Source organism: Lissotriton vulgaris, chromosome 9 (genome assembly GCF_964263255.1).
Source record: "Lissotriton vulgaris chromosome 9, aLisVul1.2, whole genome shotgun sequence".
Classification (NCBI taxonomy): domain Eukaryota; kingdom Metazoa; phylum Chordata; class Amphibia; order Caudata; family Salamandridae; genus Lissotriton; species Lissotriton vulgaris.
In genome coordinates, this window is record NC_141697.1 from 1,027,715,297 (window position 1) to 1,027,735,367 (window position 20,071).

A 20,071-nucleotide genomic window follows, 5' to 3' on the forward strand; every position below is an offset into this window, starting at 1 on the left:
GGTACACTTCCCCTACGTGCTGTCACTTATAAGTGGGGAGGCAGTTCCACAAAAGATTGTCTGACTTGTAATAACTGTACGGAGACTGACCTACATGTACTGTTTTTTTGCCCAGCATACAAGGAAGTAAGACACCACTGGTTACAACAGCTGTTAGGAATCTTGGAACTTCCCACTGTTCACAGGCTTTTAGGATCCTAAAATATGATAGTTGTATACCTATTGCACATTCAGTGTCCCGCTATCTGTTTTCAATGTGGTGTGTACGCCGAGCAGTTTTAAAGAAAGAACAAGCTTAATCAACTCATCTTACTTCCTCATTATGACCCGAGGTTCCGCCTTTTTAATATATGACTTTGTATATCATGGCTGAGATACTTGTATTTTTTTAGGATATTTATTATACCTTACAACTTTTGTATTGATCAAATATTTTAATGTGTATGATCATTTTTAATGTTGGAAAAGCTGTACTGATTGTACTGTATGTTTAAATGTTTTATTTGTTCTTTTATGGTCTTTTTAGGCCGCAATAAAGTATCTCTTGACTTGACTTGATTACCTGTACTTGCAAAAACCTTAGAAAGGTTTATTACTAAACAACTTTCTGCCTTTATGGAAGCTCACCGCATCCTGGATATCTCCCCCTCTGGTTTGAGAGAGCTTCACAGCACTGAGACCATGCTATTGGCTGTGTCAGATAATATCAGGCTCTCCCTCAATGTGGGAACTCCGGTCATGTTGGTACTGTTGGATTTATCAACATCATTTGACACGCTCTCCCACTCTATTCTTACCCTCGTCTTCACGAGGCAGGGTTATATGGAAGAGTGCAACATTGGCTCATAGACTTCCTTGCCCACCGAACACAACAAGTCCGCTTGGAGTCTTTCAAGTTGTGATTGATATATATGGACAAAGGCGTCCTCCAGTGACAGTGCCTGAAGCTCACTTTGTTTAACATCTATATGGTGCCATTAGCTCGAATCGTTAGAGCCTGCGGTGCAGAGATTGTGTCATATGCAGATGTCACGCAACTACTGTTTTCCTTTAGTCCTGATCCTGACAAGGTGAAGAGTGTAAATGTAAATGTAAATGTAAATGTATTGGCATTTATATAGCGCACTACTTACCCGTAGGGTCCCAAGGCGCTTCGACCGCTGCGAAACCCTTCCTGGCTTCCCTGAGAGATGGTCCCTTAATGGGTATCTCCAGGGTGAGACCAGGCATCCCCGGCGGTCTGGTGGGGCCGTTAGTGAAGATGAGGCAAGCTAGTGCCCAGAGTTGCCGAGTGTGATCGCTGATCAGAGTGGGCACAGAGGCGAGAGAATTATCGAGTCCGCTGACCCTGGTCCAGAAACCTGCCGCGCCGGGAATCGAACCCTGGTCCCGGGCCGTCCTCTGCTCTCGGGTCTGCCGCCTCTAACCAGTGAGCCACACTACTTCACTCAGAGTAAATTCACAAACTGCATGACGGAAGTCGCTGTCTGTATGAGTAACAACTGTCTACAATTAACCAGAAACAAGACAGAGATCATGCTTTTTGGTAAGGCCACCAAGATATGGTCAGCTGATAGGTGGCCCGCACATCTTGTTAGAGTTCCTGCACCTACGCAGGTAGTAACAAATCTTGGCATGAGGCTGGATTACTCACTCTCCATGAAAGATCAAGTCAGCTTCACCTGCGGCACATGTTTTGCTACCTTGAGGGTTCTAAAAAAGCCCTGTGCTGGCTTCCTGACACCGCTAGGAAGACTCTTGTTCAGGCTGTTATCACTAGTCACCTGGACTATGGGAATGCCTTGCTGACCTCAGTAAATGATACCCTGCTGTCAAAACTGCAAGTGGTCCATAATACAGCCCCACGGCTAATCTGTAAACTTCTTTCGTGCTCTCCTTCTTCTTCGATCCTTAGAAAGCTTCATTGGTTACCTATTAAGATCTAAGGCCCACATGCATCATTGTTACATTTTGCACTTCCTAATTTGCGAAAAATAAGGAATCGCAAATTAAGAATTGCAAAATGCTATGCATCATTGTTTTCGGTATTCATTTGGGATTCGGTAAAAATCGCAATTTTTACCGAATCCCAAATGAATACCGAATTCTTAAGTGCATTTTCGCAATTCCTATTGATTCCTATGGGCCAAAAGGCCCATAGGAGTCAATGGGAAGGCATCAGCAAATTGCGAGTGGCACTTTGAAAATGTCATGGGTGCAGGGGGGGGTCCAAAGGACCCCCCTATGCACCCCTGAAATGTATTTTTTGCATCATGTTTTACACACACATGTCCTAAGGACATGTGTGTGTGAAACATGAATGTAGAAAAAAAAACATTTGCAGCATTTTAAACACTTTTTCCAAATTTACCGAGTGGTTCAACCACTCGGTAAATTTGGCACCCTAATTGCGACTTTGCACTTGTGAAAGTAATGATGCATTGCTTTTAAGAAATCGCATATCTGCGACTTCTTAAAAGCACCCGCAATTTTAGAACTCGCAACAATGTTACGAATTCTAAAATTGCTTCATGCATCCCAAAAAGCACTTTTGCATTCGCAAATGGCCGATTTTAAGTAATCGCACCGTTTGCGACTACAAAAATGCTTGATGCATGTGGGCCTATGTCCTCTTTAAAGCTGTTTGACACACAAGGCTCTCTAAATCGCGGCCAGCTTATCTGTTCCCGCTAAATCCTTATCCTTCTTCTAGATGTCTGAGCTCGTAGGACAAGGCATTTTTGGTGATTCCTCGCATCCACACCTGAAGATATGGGGGCAGATCGTTTTCTTCATTGCCCACTACCATTGGGACAAACTTCCTTTTGGCCTTTGCTCCAGCCCTGACTTCCCTTCTTTCGAGAAGGGGCTTAAGACTTAGCTATTTTTTTTTAACATTTTTGGAAGACCTTTATTGATAGAAAAATGCAAATACAGCTCAGCAAGGAGCCCGAGGGCTCACACATACAGTACAGTGCAGCATAGTAAAAGCGCAAAGGATCTGTTACAGGAAGACTGAGGTCTAGTTTTAAAAGTTTTTTCCTGGAGGATAGACAGAAGCAGGATATCATAGCACAACAAGTCGGTTTCGGTGGTGTACAATAAGGATAGACAAGCACACACCGGAGGAAACCACCGGAGTCGCTGCGCATCACCCAGACGAGAAACGTCTAAACCCAAAGGAAGAAAAAAGAAAAAGAATAGAAGGCCCATAGAACCAAAAATAAAAACAAACCCCCCCCCGTCCACCCCCCACCCTGCACCCCTGCAGCTGGCTACGGCCTACCCCCCCCTAGCAGTGTGCCTGTCGCCCAATAAAAGGAGTCCCGAAATATAGAGAGTAAGAAAAGGATCCTATCCTAAAACTCTCATAAAATAAAGAAAGGCGGGGAGGAGCTCACCACCCGTCCCCCGGCTCCGCTCTCCCATGAGGCCAGTAGCAACACAAAGCATAACGCCCAATAATATAACATACATGATACGCAGAAGAAACTGGCAGCACATAAGCAGCGCACAATGAAAGCAAGGTAGCAACACCCAACCCATATGTCCAGGGCAACAACTAGGAAATCCCCAAACCATGAGCGCAATCGTATGCCCCGGACCCATTCTTTCTGCTCCAGCAATGCTTACCCCAGACACCCAAAGGAAACTGTCCCCCGGCTGCACCCTCCCACAAGAGCAATGCAAGAACAGGAGTTGGACACAGAATATAGCACAGAGTCAACCCATCACACCATCAGTAATAACAGCATTCCCCTTAGCTGCCACAATCAATAACGAGGAATCCGCCAGTCTGAGAGGAGAAGTGTCTATCCCTGTCCCATTTTCTCCTTACCACCGCAAACCAGTGTAATCGATGCAGGTGTAGTCGGCAGTCCAAAAGTGTCCCCGTGGTGTGAGCGACTCGATGTGTCCGGAACAAGCAAATCCAGTAGTCCCAGGGAAGGTACAAAGTACGCCATCTTCAACTTGTAGGGCGCAGCCGGGACAGGGAGGGAGATCTTTGTGTCCAGCACCTCCCGAGGTGGGTCTCGGGGAACTGCGAGCATGACACGGGGGGGAGGCTCACGCCGTGACAGAAACCCTGAAGGAGCATACGGTCTCGGGAGATGACCTCCCGCGGCGGAAGTCATTGGGAGGCTTGGGATCACGAAGGCGCCACTGTCGCCAGAGGCCGCCATCTTACCCCAGGCGGAGGTGGAACAAAGAGTGATGCCGAGACCTTGCGAGTCGGCCATTTTGGAACGGCCTGATACACTGAGCATGCCATCCATCTTGTCCAGCAGGACGCAGCCAGAATGTATCACATCAGAGCGGAGGGAAAGGACCGCTGCTAGTAAGACACCATAGCCTTGAGTGGTAGCACAAACTGTTTCAAACATGTCTCCCCGCTCAATGCGTCCAGATACACAAGTCACATCCGACTTTTCAGGATGCATCACGTTATGCCCACCACAGCATCAGGCAGAGAAACTCCGAGTCGGAGCAGGCTGCGCACCTTAGAATATCAGATTGCCGCGGTGCGAGGAACAGATGACTGAGCCAGGATGTAGACAGAAGCACATTCAGCCCAATATGTCGTACCGCTCGGTTCCGAGTACTCGGCCAGGCCGGGAGCCTCCCGCCAGTAGCGGGCCGATGTGCAGGAAAAAGTCACACAAACAGCAGTCCGGGTGCCCATAACATCACAATGACAGCCAACAGGTTCCAGGCTCGCTCGTCTCAGCACCAGCGGTGCAGCGGGACGTAGGTCGCAGGGTCAGCTGCCCTTCGGTAAACACCGACCAACACTCCACAGTCGCCAAGCCCGATGACGAGAGCCTGGCGGCCGGCCTCAACGTCCACGTGAGGTCCCGGCCTCCGTGCCAATGCGGGCCGCAAACTGTACCCGAGCGTTTCTTCCACTTGCAGGAAAGCAAAAGCCCCCAGGATTTCGCGGCGGGTCGTCGGAGCGCGTCCGCTATCTAAATCAGCTACTGCAATACAGGATCTCCGGCAGGATAGTCTCAAAGGAGGAGATGGTCCACGGAGCCGAGGGACTACACGTCCGATCCCAACGCCATCTTGGCTCCTGAGGCCGACTTAGCTATTTTTGATTTTCTCCTTCTCTCATGCAGCACGGCGTCGGGATGCTACTTTGTGAGTGATTTGTGCATGATACAAAGTGACTAAATAAATAACACTAGTCTTTTGTGAACCTATGCTTCTTGGAGCCTTGACAGGGGAAGAAGGCACTTTCCTGAAACAGATGAGGGGGTGCCCTAGAAGTTTCTCCCATGTCAAAGGTTGGCACAAAGTATAATTATCGGCCCCTCAGACAAATTCTTCAGTTCACTCCTGGACCTGCGGAGGACTTCAGAACCCCCAGAGTACAGCACTGGTGCTTGAGGCCTGCCTTGTACCTCAGAGAACTGCCCTGCTACTACAGAGAGGACTGCTCTCTTGCTTAAGGCTTGCCTTGCTGCTTAAAGATGGGACTAACAGAGTGACTCCAAAGGCCAGTTGGTCGGCCACTGTGTGAGCTACAGTGAAATAACAACTCCAGAGACCTTGAACTATGCACCTAGCCTCTGCTGGAGTGAGTCCTGACCTCCCTAGTGGTGCCTATATTGTCCTGGACCCTTGGAAGGGGTGTTGAAGGTGCTACTCCTTGCTAACCGTAAAAGTTGGGACTTAGAACATTTTTCACCAAAAAGGCACAGATGAACCAAGAGGAGTCTGGGACCTACCTGCTACACGATTCACCCAAGGTGCATTACCGGTCAGCCTGCCTTCGCAGTAGCTCCCAATACGTTTTCTCAGCAGCAGCAAATCCTGCTCAGCGGAATCTCAAACAATGGTGTCCAGCCTCAGTAAGCCCACTTTGGACACAGCTTGCAGCTTGTCCTGCTGGAGTTTTTCGACTTCCAAAATGTTGTCAAAGTTCGAAGGTAAAAATCTTGAGTGATCCCAACGACAACAGGCTTCCCATCAATGATGACAACCTCCTTGTCCCAAGAATCCTTCTTGGAGCTTTTTCACACCGTTGTCGATAGCTTCTCTGAGATTTCATCCCACCTCCCCTAAATTGATTGCTCCTCCTCGGCCACAGCATATTGCCATGTCCCCCTGAACTCTACCTTCTCCTGGACTTTCCCAGAAATGTAATCCAAAAGTAAGCTGATAACAGAGCCAATCCACTTGTGTATCTAAACTGTGCTCCATCGCAATCGGCCTTAACTTTCGACTTGCGCAACCAGATACCTGGGGTTGGCATTTTGATCTTTCAGGTGCTGGATTTTGCTAAAGTGATTTGGTGTAATTGTGTTCATTAAAATGTATATTGAGATTTTTATTGTGTTGTGTTTTCACTTTATTACTGTTTGAATGCTGCATAAATATTAACACAGTGCCTCTAAATTAATCCTGACTCCTTTTGTGCCGAGCTACCAGTGGGCTAAGCACAGATTAATTTAGTGATTTATGTGGTTCACCCTGTTGATCATTGTGGCTGTTGCTCGGGAAAGGTTTCCATCCGCCTCAACCAATAACCCAATTTCTTACGATAGTTCTTTAAAATATACTTAGAGAAACTTTGACTCATCTAATTGAGTACCACTCATGCTAATGGCTGTTTGCCATAGGTTCCAGGTTCCAGGGAATGAATCCATGGGAATGTATATGGGACTATTTCTGTATGAAAAGTATGTTCACTCTGTTTTTCACATTCTACTCTTTTTCTCAAGTATGCTGAAAGAAATCTTGTTGCATATTTTCCCCTGCATTTGGCAAAGCATTTGTGCATGCAATGCATGTAAACAACATTTGTGAATGTCTGTGTTTACATGCGCTGGCAAATTAAAGCCAAACATTTTGGGTTTGCCAAAGTTTGCAATTTCAATTACATGCAGGCCCTTAACTATTAATATTTATATATTATATATTTACTTATTATATGTATATTTTTGTTTATCCAAAACAGGTAGTCAAGCTTAAGACGGCATCATGAAAGAATACGTGTTTTTGCTCTTCTTGGTTTTGTGCTCTGCTAGTCCATTTAAAAAGTCCTCACAATTCCCAGCAAAGAGCTCAAAATTCGTAGTAATGAACGATATGATGCTAAATGATGAGGACGACGACGATGATGACAATGAGGACAACGATGACAATAATTCTCTCTTTCCGATTAAAAGAACAGTAACCATGCGTCCTACAAAACCTTCTAGAGATATGCTTCCGGAGTGTCCCTTTGGATGTCAGTGCTACCTCAGAGTCGTCCAATGCTCAGATCTAGGTAAGACATAACACAAAATGTTCTACTTGAAACACTTTTGTAAAATAATCTAGCTCTGAAAGCTGAGCACACAATATAATAATGAAAATAATTGTTTTTCTTGTAACACTACACACCGGCCGTGTGTCTTCCATAAGCACTACTGATAAAAAGGGTACACTACAGGCATGCACAGGATATGGAAAGTGCTCTATAAACACAAAACCAATACAATAATATTACCTATTTTATTGGTCCCCTTGCACTCTGTATACATTTACATAGCAAGTTATGTTCTATGTCAGACCCCGTTCGGTGGACCACGGGTAGGTCCGGGACTACTGGGTCATAGCTGGGGCGGGTTAGGGTAACAGGTTCCATTTTACTATGGCTCTGCAAACTTGACCAAGTAAAACCATTTCAGGACTTGAGTCTCAGTGGTAGTGATGGCGAGCAGTCACAGACCTCTCAGGGAGGTTAGTGTCTGGGTACTCGGGCTCAGTGCTCAACACTACACCCAGCAACTCAAAAAGAGGATTGATCAACCTGATGCTTCCATTTAGAAGCACCAAAAAGCACAATACTACAGACTACAGTCATATTAGATACTTAATATGCAGGTAAAGATCCATGCATTTCAAAGTGGGATTCCCATCTAGGCACTCTACCTATCTCTTATCTATCCCTCTGTAACTGAGGTCTGAGTGTTTTGTGACATGATCTCTATATTTAGGTGCAATGCTTCCTCCACCTCTCTTAGCGCAAAGTCTCTCTGTTGGGCTCTTGGCCCAGATATTATCTAACCCGTTTCTTCTGGTGCAGCACTGGGCAATGCTGGGTCCTTCCACTGTGGTGAGCAGAACTTGTAGACTTACTATGCAGCAGTCCCGTTCAAGGTATGTGGCTTATAGCCATACAGTGAGCCCCTGGTGGGCCATGGCAGGAACAGAGACTTTTGACATTGGTACTCTTCCGTGCTCCAGAAGTCAGTCATTACAGGTGTCTTTCGTTACTCCGGTGAGTGTTTATCAGTCTTTCTAGGGCTTCACTGGAGAGAGGTGGCTGGCAGTCAGTCCTTTTTTCAAAGTGTGGTGCTCCTGCAGCACTAATGCACCTCTTGTTGCTATGCTGCGGCATGCTGGCAGAATTCAATTGGGCACTGAGTTCTTTGTTACCACACCTGCCAAGTGCTAACTTTAGTATAAGATGCCTTCGAGACACTGCTGTAGCTGTTCGAGTAGAAATCTCCCCAGGGACTCTTGAGGGTAGTACCAGATATGGATGTATGATGGTACAACATGTACCGTTTCAACGCGTGCCTTTACAACGCGTCTTTAACAACGCAGTCGTTACAACGACTTGCATTGTTGGGCGCGGATAGTAAATAGTATAATTTACTATTCTAACACCAGTCCCCTTGGATAGTAGGGAAGTTGTTGGAATAGTAAATATACTATTCTTTATCCTTTAGCGCCCTCCAGTGCAAGTCGTGGTTACGACTTGCGTTGTAAAGGACACTTCGTAAAAGCACTGCGGGGTAACATCCGCGTTGAAAAGGATGCTCCCCACCAGATATGCTACTTACAAGGAGAACCTTGGTGAGTATAACAGGATTGCAGTCTTTACTTCTTCAGTGGTGATGACACCACAGCAGTCTCTTTCCTGGCTTTAGTCAGACTGGACAATAGTACCTTGGTGGCAACGATGGAGTAACTTGGGGAGGATACCCAGCTCACTTCTAACTTCTGAAAGTGTTGTGTCTCCTCCATCTGGAGCGACGTTAGATCAATGATCCTGAATTCCTGATCACACAAATTACAAAGCTCATCCTGCAGGGTCGATGCACTAATTTCCTCTCACTAAGGCAAGACTCCTTGGCTCCGTGGACAAAAGAGACTCCAGGTGATATCCCTTAACCCCTGGGAAGCTGCTTGTTAGGCAGAGTCGAGCCTTAATTGCAGAGTAATTCTCTGGGTATTCTGAGGAGCACCCTATCCTCAGTTGGAGAGAACTTGGAACTGGAACATTATGTGGTTTAGCAGCTCCTACTTGTAGGCAGAGTTAGCAGACAGGAGATTTTTATTTTTTGTACACATTTGCCGAACCAGGTTGGATCAATTTCCCTTTCATGTGTTCTTCTCAGACTGTTGTCCCGACTCAGTATGTGTCTTGAGTGATGCTCTTCACAGCAGGGCTAGCTCAAGTGTGGAGCACCCATCACAGAGGCATAAAGAGGTGTGAGAAGATTTATCTTGACTATCAAGAGCCACGTTTGATAGTGATCAGCAAAAGAGGCAAAATGCTGATCCCATTCTTATGGACACTTCATACCTTGACACAGATACTGTAGTGCGACCATCCACCCCTGTCATCTATCAAATTACAGTCTAGACTAATTGGCAGCCCTCTGTATCAGAAATGACCTAATCAACTTTCTAAGCCTGTCTCTTCATTCCCCACTCCAGTTTCTGAGTTTTCTCACTCCAGTCTCAGGTACGTCAGCAATACGCTTCCACTGTCTGGGAAAGCAACCTCACCTCCATCTTGTGCACATGAACAGCCCAGGGGCTTCCAGAATAGAACCAACAGTCATATGTCACTGTGGTTTACTTAGGCACTCTTGCACTGCATACCAACTCCATTAGCATGCATTTATATGTCCAGGTGCACAGGATCGCAGTACTGGGTTTCTGGATTCATGTTAGCAGCAGAACATTGGGTGAATGAGCCAGTAGGCTTACATTCCCATGATTCAGGTAAAAAAGCCAGGTCAGACTATGCTTACTACAAGAAACAGTATGCTGCCACCACTGCTCTACATGTGTGAAACCTGTGACAGGGATAGTAGTCCTGCTGTCACTGAGAAGGTTTGCTTGGTGTTTCCCTCTGGGTCCAGGACAAGTACAAACCCATTGTAAGCAAGTATAGGTATAGACCTTCGCGCACACGCTGGATAAGAGGGGCAGTTTGGGCCTGCAGTACAGGGTCTTGATGGCATACTATGGTCGGGACCTTTCCATCCCAAGACTCTCTATGATTTGTCTTCATCATACCTCTTCTGAAAGGCTTTAGAAATAGGGATCTTTCTATGGATAAATCTATAATCCTGTGAATTGACAAACTAAAGTTCTTGAATGTCTGCCAAATACCATTTTGTACTGTGCTTTTACAGGCAAAGGTCTAACTCAACATATCTAAAGACTGTCTCGTCTGTTCTGTCAGTCTATTTAAGAGGCAGCTAATATGTAAGGGTGGGCAGAGTACGCCGAGTGGCACTCTGCGGAGTCCCACAGATTTTTTTTTTAAACTCAGTGGAACTACGCTACGCTCCGCTTTGCTCCACTCCTTCTTACCCTCCAAAGTCCCACTCCCAATTTCTTAAAAATAAGAAAAAAAACACTTACCTGCTTTCTGACTTCTTCGGCTGCCCTCCTCCTCACCGTGGTCTCTTCTCCTTGCCGCAATCCCCACTGGTCAGAGTCAATCGCAGAAAAGTAAAATGATATTAAAACAATAATATCATGTTCATTTTCTGTGATGGGCTCTGGCTTACAGTGTGTTTGTGTGTTGCGAGGGCGGGCCATAACAGGCAGGAGTGGTGGGCACTTAGAAGTGCAAATCCAAGTTTGGCCAACGGTCTCAGGCCGGCCAAACAGACATGCGCCCTTCGATTTCTCCAACTCAGCTGTGCCCACAGCCGAATTGGAGAAAAGCTGCAGGCTCCCAGGCAGTAAAGCTGTTCATACCAATCCCGGTGCTGCTCTCGTAGCATGAGAGCAGCATCTGGAGTGGATGAGGAGCCTGTACCTTCTCAGAGACTGTTGGGAGTCAAGCACCAAGGTGGCCATCTGGCCAGTGAATGGTAAGTTTTTTTAAATATTTGTTTTCCCTCAATTCCCCTGTCCTTCCCCCGAGCCCCACCCCCACCCCCACCACCCCACTTTCGTTGTGCGGCGGCCACCACTATTTCTGCTGCTGGCAATATGAACCTCATAGTTGCAAAACAATACCTCCCGGTGCATGGAACAAGAGGCTCTTTTTACAATATGACAAAGCACTTACTTGTCTTAACAGAATCAATGCACCAAACTTACGCAAATGAAGGAAAACACTCACATCACTCTTTTGTGGTGGCATAAAATTGAAAGCTCTATGAAACTTCATGCCTTCCAGCCCACTCTTATAATAACAATGAAGTAGTAAACTCTTAGTGGGCTTACACCACTACTATGTATGACTACATGACTACATTGAGAAAGGCACCAGGTAGAAATCCCCCAAAATTATTTGCCTTTGGTATTGTAAACACAGCTTTCACTATACTTCAAGCGCCTGGCAGTAATGAGTTATGTGTGTGATCATGTGTTATTTGATATATATATACATTCTGAATAAATTTGAGATTTTGAAATCTTTTTTGATCGAATTGCAGTTTAGAATTACAAGCTCACGTTTTGTTTCCCAAACACCTGACAGATTTGATCTCTATTCCAAGCAAAATACCAGCTGATACCCGACTATTAGATCTGCAAAACAACAAAATCAGAGAAATAAAGGAAAATGACCTCAAAGGACTCACTTCTCTTTATGTAAGTTCAGTTTTGTTTATAGAGTAGTTTTCTGACAATTAAATCATTTCACCAGACACTTGTTAATATTACCTCTTCTAGATCAATAAACATTGCATAATGCTGCTGAGTTTTAACAGCTCTAACCCTGTTAGCTTCTTTCGCTTTCAAACACTACCTATTTCCTGTCTCGTTTTTAGTTCTGATACATACTACTTACTGGTCAAATATTTGAAATGATTTAAAATATTTACAGGTGCGGCTGTTTAAGTCAGTGAAATTGGTGATAATGTCTAAAAAGGACACCGAAAGAAGGGGAGGGTAGAGTTAACTTGTACGCTAATAAAAGTTATGTTTTGCTTTGAAAATTTAAATGCAATATGGTATAGTGGTGGGGCACTATTGGGTGTGGAGATCCTAAGTTCATAAACGAAAATCTCCATTAGTGATTTGGTCTTCTAGAATCGTCTTGAAAAATTTAGAGCTGGTACCACACATAGCTGAAATATTAATTAGCAAGCTGAATTTCACATTGCAGTTTTTCTACACTTCTAGATACTTGTTTCGTCATGAAATGTAATTGAGAGGTGTATATACATATATATATGTATACATATATATATGTGCAGATATATATATATATATTATATATATATATATATATATATATATATATATATATATATATATATATATATATATATATATATATATATACATATATATATATATATATATATATATATATATATATATATATTATTTTTTTTTTTTTTTTTTTTTTTTTGGGGACATGCAAACGTCCAATATTACGAGGAGAGAATGGGAGGCAGTAAAGTCCCTGAAAAATGATAAAACCATCGAAATCAAACCCTCGGACAAGGGGGGAAATATTGTGATTTTTAATAAGGAACAGTATCAACAGGAGGCACTGAGACATCTAAAGGACAAAGAGTGCTATACCATCATACAAAGAACGGAATATGCCAAAAGCAAAGCAGAATACCAATCAATGCTGACGAAATGGAAGGAGGATGGCATGCTCAACATGGATGAGTTCCTTTTCCTACAATGTGAATCACCAATTTTACCCACCTTTTACCACCTTTCCAAAATACATAAAAATGCCAAAAGACCACCAGGGCGCCCGATCGTGTTTTCGTTCGGGAGTCTTTTGGAAAACTCATCACGCTTCATTGACTCGTAACTTGCTCCAATTGTAAGGGACTTACCGTCATACGTGAGGGATACACAAGACTTCCTTCGTATTATGGACAATATCTCGTGGGACTCGGATATGCTTTTAATAACATTAGATGTGGTGAAGTTATACACCTGTATAGCCCATGAGAACGGCTTGATGGCAACTAAGTGGTTTCTTGATAGAAAACCAGAGCGATACAGGTCACATAGTGACATGTTGTTTAGCATGTTGTTTGTACCACAACATTTTCCTTTTTTCTGGCCAATTATTCAAACAAACCAGGGGTACCTCTATGGGATCGTGCTTCTCCCCCTGCTACGCAAACTTGTTCGTGGGCTGATGGGAGAAGCACGAGGCATGGGGTGAGACCAATGAGGCATGGACAGACAAAATTTTAATGTGGACTAGGTACATAGATTACCTTTTTATTGTGTGGCGTGGTGATCGGACCTCGGCTGAGGAATATATCACCGTCCTCAACAATAATATTTGGAATTTGAAATTTACCAGCACTATAAGTGCAACCAGTATATGCTACTTGGACTTGGAAGTTTTTATAGAGAACAACACTCTCCAAACGAGACTCTATAGAAAACCCACGGCGGGGAATGCCGTGTTACACGCGGCTAGCTATCACCCGAGAAGTCTAATTAAAAACGTTCCCTATGGCGAACTACTGCACTTAAAAAGAAACTGCTCAGTAAATACTGATTTTCAACATGCTGAAGCGACTGCCAGTGAGAGATTTCAAAATAGAGGATACTCCAAGAGCATATTACAACTGGCTTCTAATAAGGCGTCTATTGTCAACAGGAGGGACCTCCTGGTGGCAAAGAAAGCACCAAAGGTGCAAGATGAGGTGAGAATGATCACCAAATTTAACACCAAATCTGGAGACTAAGTCTACATTTTTAAGAAAAATTGGCACATTTTGACTACTGACAGTGTTTTGAAAGGACATCTTCCTCAGCAGCCTTTAATAACTTACCGACGCTGTCAGTCACTATCTGACCACTTAGTCCATAGCCAATTTTCCTCAAAGGCTCAGCCCACTGACCTTACTAACATCAAAGGGTTCTTCCTGTGTTTGCGCTGTAAAGCCTGTAAAGGCAGTAAGAAAGTGTTAGAGTATGCGGGCAGAACAGGAGAGAATAGACCCAATAGGAAAATATAGAAACTCCTAAATTGCAATTCAGACCACTCTATTTACTGTCTAGAGTGCCCGTGTAAAAGAAGATGCATTGGGAGCACTATTAACCTAACCAAACTCAGGATCCTAGAACACATGCGAGCGATCGCAAACAAGGATAAATCCTATCCAGTTGCTCGCCATTTCACTGAATGTCATCAGAGCGATAGGGATCTTCTGACCTTTTACTGTATAAATCAGGTAAAACGTTTAGAACGAGGAGGGGACAGAGAAAAGGCACTCCGGGTCTTAGTATCTAGATATATTATTGATCTTAAGACCATGACCCCTTGGGGCCTTAATAATGATGAATAATTGTGGGTCCACCTCTGAATAGGCACATGGGATCATGTGTATAAATACTCTTAGATGCCCTAACTCTACCTTTAACAATAAAGATGCTGTCTGCCAACAACCATATATCTATAAAGTGACATCACTGCATATTGGATGATAGAATAAGACACTTAGGCCCATACAGGGCGATAAAACAACAAAAAAATAATAAAGAACAAAAGGGTAAACGTTCTGGTCCCTGGCCTGAATAGCGTAATACAATTGGGGATACACCCCTATAAGAAAGGACAGTAAGAAAATATAATATTGTATTGTGGCCATTTGGGACTTGATTATGTAATCCTTTGTATTTCAATGGGAGTATGTACTTGCAACATGAACTGTTTGATGTGAAAATGTTTTTTAAAATTTGCACTAGCACTTTATCTTTCGCCTTGACAAACACTTGTGACATATGTAGTAGAATATGTTTAAAGATGGCCACCGTTTTCAACAGAAATTACCATCATTTATGTCGATGAATGAAATAATGACCGGTGGGTTTAAAATGGCGATTATGGTTTTACACAAACTGACACTGACGATATATATATATCACTCTTCCGTGGCATTTTCACACAAAAAAAGCAAATGTTAAGAGTTGGCTATAATTGTGAAGTTTAAGGGCTGTATATGGAGCATGGCAATTCAGTAATTCAGTACATCCACAAAAATAAGTGGTGGATTTACCGTGTGTCATATTTAGAGTATCAGTGACATTAATGAGCTCTTAAGAGAGTGAGGGGAACTGGCTGGGTATAGCATATGAACCACAGACAGGAATCCACATAATATTATGGTTGAGTGAAACAATCTTCGAAACATCACCATTTTACTTTTAGACATTTTGGCACAATCCTACAATAATAACATACTTAAAGCTTTTTAAAAGCTTTACCTACTTCTGGTACTTTTAAACATTGAAATTCTGACAATTGTCTTAATAGATATAATGCATTTTCTGTGTTGGAAAGGGACATAAACTCAAGTTTAATGCTACCAGGAATCATGCCAGCCGGCCTTATGCTGTTCAACTTTCCTTCTACATCTGTATAAAAGGTGTTCTGGATTAAGATTGTACAGGGAAAAAACATAGGTATTTTAGAGTATGAATGGAATATATTGAGCCTGTTTTATAAAAGTCTGCTGGCAAATCTATCAAATTCTACTAGCAAAACACAAAGGGTCTCAGGTGGGTTAATCGCGATCAACTAAGACCTCACATAATGTATGGCCATGCATGCACATAGGTGTCTATAAAGAACTAGATCACAGCCGTAAAGCAAAGTAGTCCTGCACAAGAGCCAGCAGAAAGTTGCAGAATAGTGTGGGTATAAATAGTGGAGCTCTCTTTAGCTGGCATACATGGGAGGGGCAGAAGCTCCTGTTACAGAGGAAGTGTTCATGGAAGAGGAATGTCTTCAGCTTCCTGTGAGAATGACGAAGTAAGGAGCTGTTTTAGGATCTGTGACAGGGATTCCAGATTCTTATAGAACAACAAGACAAGGCTTCCTTTCTGTGATACACCTTTTGTTACGTAGGTCACTGGCTATTATTAAAGGGGGAAAGGGTTCACTAAAAGTAGAAAGTAGAATCCTGTTGTATCCCACACGTATGCATTTCCAAACGAGGCTCAGGCAAGGAATCAACCAGATAGATGGTTAAAATGATAAGGGAACCAATGCAGCCCCAGGGTGCACACGTCATTTGACTGTAGATAGCCGGCACACTGATGAGACAGCTATTCCACAAAAAGAAAACGCCATTGCTTCAGATTTGAGAAAAAATAATCATCTATTTGAGTTAAAGAGGGATGTGTGCATCTGGGGCCGTATTACAGAAGGTGCCCCCAGGGCACTTTTGTGATAAAGAAGGCACCCGCGGTCGGTAGTGAGATGACCTGCAGGGCGGTGACGTGGGGAGGCGAGGGGCAGGGTGGGGGGTAGTAATGTATGGATTACGGAGTTTTACAGGTAAGTAAACATATAAATAAATAAAACAAATTTTGTTGCGTGCACTGCATCACCAAATGCGATGCAGTGCGCGCAACGAAATTTGTTTTATTTATTTATATGTTTGCTTACCTGTAAAACTCCGCAATCCATACATTACTACCCGCCACCCTGCCCCTCCCCACGTCACCGCCCTGCAGGTCATCCCACTACCGACTGCGGCTGAAAGAAGGGGGGACTCAGACGCTTTTGCGTCCCCTTCTATAATACCAATTGCGCTGGTGCAGTTAATGTGCCAGCACTACCTTCAGACGGTTATCCCTCATTTGCATAGGGGCGGGCCCTATGCAAATGAGAGAATTCCTTTGACTCTGCACCTGCACCATATTACAGACGTGGGTGCAGAGTCAAAGAAGTCCACAGGAGGTGCACTGACAGTGCACCATTTAAAAGGTGGTGCACTGTCAGTGCGCCCCCGACAGCAGCCCTCTGCAGGGGATAAAGGGGGTCGCCTGCAAGGGGATCTCTAATCCCCTTTGTAAGTGCAGGCGGGTGCCTCCTGCACAGTGAAAACACGGAGCTGCTCCGTGTTTACACATGAATACGCTGCCCCAAGGACAGCACACGTTTGCGACTGCCCTGGGAGCAGCATACGCACCATAATAGGGCGCATTATCATTGTTTTTTGAAAGGTGTGCAGAGGGCAAACAATGATAATGTGTAATACAGCCCCAGGAGTTCCACAGGTTAACTGGTTAATGCTCATCGGTGCCATGTTTTGAATGACACTGGACTGTCTATACTCTTTCCAACACAAGCAACTCTTTGCAGTGGGGCCTCTGGACAATACCTTGTGTGATGTTAGTATTCCTCTACACATGATGAGACAGATATGTCAAATTAGAGGTTGAGGCATTCCTGTGCTAGTTTGAAGAAAAGGTGTTTCGCGCAACTATGATAAATAAAGAGTTTATTGGTCACTTACAATGAAACTCTTAGCAACTTAAGAGTCTGCAAGGAGCTCTGCAGTTCTTTGTCAGCCCTTTGGAACTGCTGCTGGAGTCTCAGACACACAGCAGCCTGGGTGAAACAGAGAAGGATGATGAACGGATGTGAGAACTACGCCCCCCGCAGGCTGAATTGAGAGATATGTGAAAGAAGGGCTATAATCCTCCATAGTCATCCATCCAAGTGAAGAGAGTGAAAGTTGTAGAGCAAAGGAGCCTTCATTATACAAAGGTCAGATAAAACTGAAGACTTCATTATAGCTATGCTATAGACTTGCTGTCATAGAAACAGAACCAGAACTAAAGTGAAGGCTTCCTGACTCTCCTACCTTCCTTTCACATAGAAGATTGGATAGCAGTAGAGCCTTCACTGCATTTCAGCTTTGCTTTTTATGTGGAACGAAGATCGAACGGTAAGGGAGCCTTTATCATAGTCCTTATTTTTTCATATAATAGAATCAAAAGCAAGTCTATGATGAAAGCTCCCTGGCCCTAAAAGCAAACAAAAACAATTACAACCATGGCAACTATACAAAGAAGAGTGAAAGAATACTCAACTCTATTGGCAGTGAATAGAAGCTGATGAGAGATAAATAAAGCAGCTATCACATTAGTCTTTGAGATACCATCTGGTGGTATGATCAACCCAATGGGAACAGAAGACAGACCTGGCCCCTGTTTGTCCATCTGGTGTTAACATAATGCTTCTTATCTTAGCCCTTAGAAAAGCTTTTTCATTGCTTGAGATTCAAGGCAATAATAGGGGCTCCTAGTCACAGGACTTCGTTAGAAGTGGGGGAGCAGCTGAAAGCTCCAGCCAGATGCCTGGCTCTCCTCGAGCTCCTCTTGGACGCTTGAGTCCAAAAAGAGTTGAGCTTCAATGTGGCTTCCGCTTGCCCGTGTTCTAACCTATGGAAATAGGAATTAAAAACAATATCAATCTTTGATGTAAAATAGGAGAGGGAAACAGCTACCCATCTAGTGGGTTAATATTACTATATGAAATCTGAAAACCTAGGATTTTTCCATGCATAATCAAATTGCGTGATGCTAGGTAAATATTTTATTTCACTGTGTTTCATTTTGCTTGATTGTATTTGAACGCACTTTGAAATACGTGCGTTCAGGGTGAGTGCTATATGGCCACCTCCATCGTATCTGATTTAAATTGACTATAATGTTGCTCGATGTAAGAATTTAGGCCAGGTACATGGTACACATGACTACTGACTTGCCTCATATTTCACTAATGGCATTGGTGCCATGGTGGTAGATGCGGAGACACATGAATATTTTTAAGTTGATTTTTAGAACTGTAATTTTTAACAAATGCTTCTCCATAAAGTTATATAATCTCATGTATTAAGTTAAAAAAACATTTACGGATGTTGAAGTAAAAGTTTTGTTTTTCACAGTTCATGTGCAAAACATTTTCAAGCCTCTGCTTGTGTTTGGGCTCTTAGAGCCCAATCAGCCCCTTGGCTCAGCTTTCCCCGTTAATTTGTTGGCCCGCCCACCTCTTCACAAAACCGAAGGACATTCTTTCATTTGCCAAATATCAGGTTTTGAAAGTTAAAAACCTGACTTCCAATCTGAGAGACATTACAGGTCATAAATGTCACAGGAACTCCCAGTGTCCACATTGGAACTTCTTGTGAATCAATATGAAAAGGGGGCATGAAATGAGTACCCTATTCTTAGCAATACACAACAGGATGTGTCAATGGTTTGTCACCGCAATTACATTTGCATAGCATTGATGGTTTACCAATACTTGGAAATGGGTGGTATTCATTTGCAAAGAGGAAGTTGTCCTTGAAGGACAGCAATAGATTTGTAAATGTGACTTTGGACACTGGGGGAGTACACAGCAATCCATACTTTCCACAGGCACAGAGGCTGGTATTTTCAATATCGAAGTCTCAAAAATCCAATCCTTTAATGGCCGGCTTATCTATCGTCCACCAGGGACCGAAGTGCAATTTGTAGATGATATCACCCAAGTGCTGGAATCATATTTACTGAAAATTATTGTACAGTCATGGGGACTTCAATTTCCATCTGGAAAATCAGTTTGATACTGAAACAGAGCACCTAACAGATACACTGTCAGGTTTGGGTCTGGTCCAGATTGTTGAAGGACCTACTCATACTGCCGGCCATTTGTTGGATGGAATTTTTACTAATAATTCCAACATTCATTTTACTCGCACCTTGCCATTTACTTGGACAGATCATTTCTCTGTAATGTGAGATGTAAAATGTCACCACATCTCTCCCCCAGGATACAGAAAATCCACCAGATGTCTCGGAAGTGGAACAAAATTCAAGCCTTATATCTTGACTTCTTACTTTCTCACTTACTTATCAGTATGGAAACCAGTCCTGACCAGATGGCAGAGGATTATCACAACTGGCTTCTTTCAGCCCTAAATGTTATTGCTCCTGCTAGAAGCTCAAAAACTAATCATGGAAAGCTTTCACAGTCATGATTTATTGATTTGCTCCTCAAAGTAATCAAACAAGAATGCCGGAGACAAGAGTGCAAATGGTGTTCTAA

General features: G+C 43.6%; 1 protein-coding gene across 2 annotated transcripts in view; it reads left to right on the forward strand.

Moving 5' to 3' along the window:
- ASPN (asporin) overlaps positions 1 to 20,071 on the forward strand; it is a 283,535-nt gene that overhangs the window by 174,622 nt on the left and 88,842 nt on the right. For both annotated transcript variants that reach the window (XM_086938936.1, XM_086938937.1), the window contains exons 2-3: positions 6,965 to 7,276; positions 11,732 to 11,844. In XM_086938936.1, the coding sequence (XP_086795062.1) occupies positions 6,988 to 7,276; positions 11,732 to 11,844 (402 nt within the window). In that variant the 5' untranslated portion in view covers positions 6,965 to 6,987. The remainder of the gene's footprint in view (positions 1 to 6,964; positions 7,277 to 11,731; positions 11,845 to 20,071) is intronic.